The sequence below is a fragment of the Gymnoscopelus microlampas genome, assembly GCF_963454915.1.
Source record: "Gymnoscopelus microlampas genome assembly, chromosome: 8".
NCBI lineage: Eukaryota > Metazoa > Chordata > Actinopteri > Myctophiformes > Myctophidae > Gymnoscopelus > Gymnoscopelus microlampas.
Window position 1 is genome coordinate 15,630,176 of NC_139945.1, and position 6,121 is coordinate 15,636,296.

Consider the following 6,121-nt stretch of genomic DNA (forward strand, 5'->3'; position numbering starts at 1 on the left):
CGTAATCAGAGTACTCAGAGGCGAATTCCATATTTGGTCATGGTTGGCTCATTGTGACCTCATTGTGATGATGAAAGCATCACCACAAGCCAGCTTACACTGACCACCGTCTCAGATTCCCACTGTGAACCACATGGATCTCAATTACTCTCATTTAAATAATCTTCAATACTGAGCTCTAAGACTCTACGTTAAATAATCTCCAACTCTGACCGCTCCTCATGCCAGGTGTTTACATAACTCGATCTTGATAAACACAATATATATCGCTGTGGACGAAACTGTAAAGCCTAAGCAGCGATGAACAGTGACAACTTCACCTTATGTGAAAAGATAGTTTCATCTTCCTACATCCGACAAGGGTGTCAAGCTCGCCGTAGCCACGAGCAAATGATCAAGCACTTACTGGAGCAGGGCAAGTGTCCAGAGGAAGGATGGAAAGAGAGTACCATAGAACTTTTCCTGAATGAGCTGGCCGTGATGGACAGCAATAATTTCCTTGGAAACTGTGGCGTTGGAGAGAGGGAAGGCAGAGTGGCCTCCAGCCTGGTGGCTAGACGACATTACAGGCTGATCCATGGCATAGGTCGATCTGGAGACATTGCTGCTATTCAGCCCAAAGCAGCAGGATCTAGCCTGCTTAATAAGTTGACCAACTCGCTTGTGTTGGACATTTTAAAACTCTCAGGTGTCCGTAGTGTGGCTAGTTGCTTTGTGGTTCCCCTGGCAACTGGGATGAGCTTGACCCTGTGTTTCCTGACTCTTCGCTACCAGAGACCTAAGGCTCGCTACATCATCTGGCCTCGCATTGACCAGAAGTCTTGCTTCAAATCCATGATAACTGCAGGGTTTGAGCCGGTGGTGGTGGAGAACACTCTAGAAGGTGACGAGTTACGGACAGATTTGGAGGCAGTCGAACGCAAGATTGAGGAGTTTGGTGCAGAGAACATCCTGTGTGTCCACTCCACAACGTCCTGTTTTGCTCCACGTGTCCCTGACAGGCTTGAGGAGTTGGCCACCATTTGCGCCAAATACAACATCCCCCACATTGTTAACAATGCCTATGGCGTGCAGTCATCCAAATGTATGCATTTGATACAGCAGGGAGCTCGAGTCGGAAGAATTGATGCCTTTGTGCAGAGCTTAGACAAGAACTTCATGGTACCTGTGGGTGGTGCCATAATAGCAGGTTTTAATGAATCTTTCATAAAGGAGATAAGCAAGATGTACCCAGGTCGAGCATCGGCTTCACCGTCCCTTGATGTTCTCATCACCCTGCTTACAATAGGAGCCAGTGGCTATAAGAAACTCCTGGCAGAGAGAAAGGAGATGTACTCCTTCCTGGCTCAGGAGCTGAAAACACTGGCTGAGGCACATGGAGAGAGACTGCTGCACACCCCACATAATCCTATTTCACTGGCCATGTCTCTAGATGGCCTCCAGGCCGAAGATGCCGAGGCAGTTACTCAGCTGGGCTCCATGCTGTTCACCCGGCAGGTGTCCGGGGCCAGGGTAATACCCCTGGGCAAGGAGCAGACGGTGAGCGGACACACATTTCGCGGCTTTACCTCCCACTCAGAGGCGTACCCCTGCCCCTACCTCAATGCTGCCTCGGCCGTGGGCATCGTGCGAGAAGACGTGACACTGTGCATCAGAAGATTGGACAAGTGCCTGAAGAAGCTGCGGAAAGAGGGCAGCGCTGCTTGAAGCACTTCACCGTCACCATCAACAGGCAAAAGGGCTCCTCTACACACAGAAAAAAAAGGTTCTTAAATGGTTCTTTAAAACCCTATATGGTTCTTTGAAGAACCATCACCTGCTAAAGAACCATTTTATATAGCAAATGGTTCTTTAGATTCTTAAATGGTTCTTTAAAACGCTATATGGTTCTTTGAAGAACCATCACCTAATAGAGAACCATTTTATAGAGCAAATGGTTGTCCAGATTCCTCATATGGTTCTCAAGGATTTAAAAGGTTCAAGGAAGGGGGAATTATTTTCCAAACCATTTTATATTACAAATGGTTCTTCATATTCCTCATATGGTTCTATGGGATTTGAAAGGTTCTTATTGGTAGGGGATTTTGCAACTGTAAATTAAAACCTGTATAAAACAATTACAAATTATTATTTTAGTAGACGCTCTTATTTCAGAGTTATTCACAAAAAGCAAGGGTAATACATCAAATGCATTACATGGAGATTGTAATCTAGTTTTAGGATAGGTAACCCGAGAGTCTATTGTCAGTCTAATCATATCCTATAATACATTGCAAAACCCCAAACCCAAAAATTCCCCCTGTCACTGTGTCGGACTAAACACAAAAACAACATATCAATGTCACTAACAACACAAGCCACAACGCGCACAATTACTTCGCGCAGTCTGTAGGCCACTTCTCACTGCTCAGCACACATCTGCCCCCTCGAAGCATCATTAATTGCGGCCAACACAAACTCACAACATTACGGTCGGCCATGTTGTTCCTTAGCGTCCTCGCTGACCACCGCCCAGCGAGACCCAAACACCGCGAGGCGGACACAATTTCGTCTACACCATTGTGTTACCTTTTATTTCCTCCAAGGTGGAAACTGGAAAGACTGGGGACGCGAGGTTAGTTCCCTTTAGCAACAGGGATGCCAGTCGGGATGCCAGGTTTTCAAAACAAGCGACAGAAACAAGCAACCACCTTCATGAAAAAAAAAAAAAAACAGCCGAAGGGGTCCGCCATGTTCCAGGGGGGTCCCCGGGGGTTCCAACACTCCCAGGGGGTCCGCGGACCTTTTTTTTTTTTTTTTACTTTTGGACAGTTCTATCCCACCATTTCGCCACCCCAAAATAAGCGCGCCCTCACAGCCCTAGAGCCCTAGAGCCCCGCGCAGCGGCTGGGGTCGAGGGGGGCGTAGCCCCTCGAGACTCTAGTTATATAATAAGGGAGAAAAAAAAGCCTTATCTCTGATGTCAAATTCAGCCTTAACCATGCAGCTACACCCAAATATGGAGTGTCTAACCTCAATATGTTCGCATCAGGCGCCAATAGATGTCTGCTCCATATATGGGCACAAAAGGTGCCATGCCCATATATGGAGATATAGGCCTACTGATGAGACCAGTGATCAAGGGTATAAAATGGATTAGGACTGACAGAAACAGAGATGTCCATATTCTGTATGGGCATGTCAGTTGGCATGGCAACATAGGTGTGAACATGCCCAAACCTCTCAGCCTCATTATATGTGGCATAGCAGCATGGAGGATGGAACAAAGCCTTCCAGGCTCTTGGTATTTATTATGACAAAATATATATATATATATATATATATATATATATATATATATATATATATATATATATATATATATATATATATATATATATATTATTTATAAAATAATAATTAAATGTTTTATGGAATAAGGTTGTTGTTCCACGTCTACAAAAAATAAAATAATAATAATGATTAAATCAATAATACAAATAATAATAATAATAATTACAATTATTATTATTATTGTTAATATTATTATATAATGCACACACACACACACACACACACACACACACACACACACACACACACACACACACACACACACACAGAGAGAGTCATGAAAAAGCGCGCATCTCTCTATCTCTCTCTCTCTCTCTCTCTCTCTCTCTCTCTCTCATTCACTCACTTACACGCACACACACACACAGTCAAACAAAAGAGCTCGGATTGATTGCCCCCCCCCCCCCCCCCCTCCCCCACCCAACTTCTTCCGTGCCCTCAGAACGTTCTGGAATCTTCAGAAGTGCGTCACCACTTCCTGGAGTGTTTTCTTCTTGCTAACCGAAAATATGTTCGTCATTTATTAAAAGTGAGGTAAGTTTCACCCCCCCCCCCTCCAACTTTTAACACGTTTTAATTGATGTTAGAACGTTCCACACAACTCAGAACAAGTTGTTAATGTTACGTTTGTTTGTTGTGACATAAGGGGCTGGGAGGCAGAGAGGAAAGGCCTGCGCCATTATTTTCATTATTTTTTTATTTCATTATTTCATTATCATTATTTAATAGTTTGTTTAGCTAGCTACCTTCATTTAACATATCAAATGTTAGCTGAAAGTTTAGGAGGCGTGTAATTGAAGATTTTATGTCAATAAGCATCAACTCAGTAAAGTTTTTGACAGTATTTTTAGTAATGTTTGTTATGTGTTATGGAAATTACAATGGCTGTGAAATGTATTTAAAAATAGCGCCCCTCAGCCTCAGTTAATGATAAAGACACCATTACATGTTTAGTCTGTGAGCAGCGAAAGCATTTTAGATGCATTTAAATCATTGGTTCTCAAAGTGGGGTCAGGGGACCCCTAGGGGTCCTTGAGGGCGTTCCAGGGGGTCCCTAGCTAAATGATAGTTAGGAACCAAATGGGCCCATATGGGTATGTAACTGAGAGTGTACAAATGGTCCATTTGGTTCCATTTGTACATGTCTCAGAGTTAAATTGATACTGGGTCCCAGAGACAAAAATGCCATTATGGGGGGTCCGTAGCCTATAATGCATGGAGGAGAGGGGGTCCCTGAAATTAAAATGGTTGAAAATCAGTGCTAGAGCTGTAAAAATGTCCTCTTGTATGAGGGTCTCTGGCATATCTTTTCAAATGGGGTTCTGTGGGCTTGTAACTGTCAATTTGGGTGTCCACAACATGAAATAGTTTGAGAACGCTGTTTTAGATACACTTTGAGTCAAATGAGCTCTGTTTTTCCTTACAGAAACCTTACAGAAACAGACGTTGAAGGACACTGTCAAGCCAAAGTAAGTTTACCTGCAGTGAAACAGTCATGTCTCTCTCACACACGCATTCACACAGACAGACAGACAGACAGACAGACAGACAGACACTCAAACTCTGTCAACTCTGATAAAACACATGGAAAACTACCATGGAATTGTATTGCTGTTGATGGTACACTCTGTTTTATCAAGTTCAGAATCAACACAGCCAACTACCTGGAGATTTTTGTGCTTCCATACGTTGACAAGCTTAATGGAAATTATGATATCCTTTCCCAAAAGCACTTGGGCCCTCCCACAGAGCCAAAACTGCTTGTAACAGGTGTACTGAACATGGCATTACTGGGCCAGCTAATTGGCCTGACCTGTATCCCACAGAGAATCTCTGTATTAGGGCTGCACGATTCTCACTACAATGTGAATCTCGATTTTTCTCCCTAAGATTTGAGATCAACGATTCTTCATACAGTGTGCTGTCATTAAAATGTCATTAAACTGACAAAATACATTGTAACATGCTAAAGCACTTGACTAAAACATACAGTAATGCACTAAGTTCCTTGTAACAGAGAATTGACTCTTTTCCTCTTATTATTTTATAGGATACTTAAAGTGAGCAAGTGCATTGGAACATAAAGAAAAGTTGTTAGCTTAACTTCTTTAACCCCATATGTTAGATCCCTATAGCCGCTCGACAAGCTTACAGCGCGTCGCGACGCGTTTTAAGCTTGTCGAGCTGCTATTTTCAGCAAAAGCCTTCCCCACAAAAGGATGATTTAAAAAAAAAAATCTAGATCACGATCTTTCTAGAAATGAGATTGAATAGGTGTCTGAATCTCGATCGCGATCTTTTTTTCGATATTTGTGCAGCCCTACGGCTCGGAGAGGGACCACCGCCGCCCGCCTGGAGAGGAAGGAGGAGAGACGTCCGGGCAGCACGAGGTGTCGTCGTCAGGCGACTCCCCCTCCTTGCCTCTCGGAGAAGAAGAAGCGACCTCTACTAGTAGAGGTCGCTGTGACCGTTTCGCCAGCCACCGCGGCCCCAGAGCCACCGTCAAAGACCACCGCGACACCACCACCGCGCACGTCGGCGCGTCGACCAAGGACCAAACCCGCCAACAGCAACACACCGCACGCCAAGACACGACGCGCACGCCAAGACACGACGCATCCCGCGCTCGCTGTCACACACAACAAGGTAGGGCTGCACGATTATCGCTAAAATGTGAATCTTGATTTTTCTCCCTCTGAATTGAGATCAACGATTCTCTCACGATTCTTCATACAGTGTGCTGTCAGTAAAAATGTCATTAAACTGACAAAATACAGTAACATTGTAA

General features: G+C 44.1%; 1 protein-coding gene across 1 annotated transcript; it reads left to right on the forward strand.

Annotated features, from left to right (window-relative positions):
- Nucleotides 1-300: 300 nt before the first annotated feature.
- LOC311050223 (O-phosphoseryl-tRNA(Sec) selenium transferase) lies at nt 301-1,707 on the forward strand (the record flags this gene model as incomplete). Its single annotated transcript, XM_084064206.1, has 1 exon — nt 301-1,707. The coding sequence occupies one exon, from the start codon at nt 301-303 to the stop codon at nt 1,705-1,707; it is 1,407 nt and encodes a 468-aa protein (XP_083920332.1).
- Nucleotides 1,708-6,121: the final 4,414 nt, after the last annotated feature.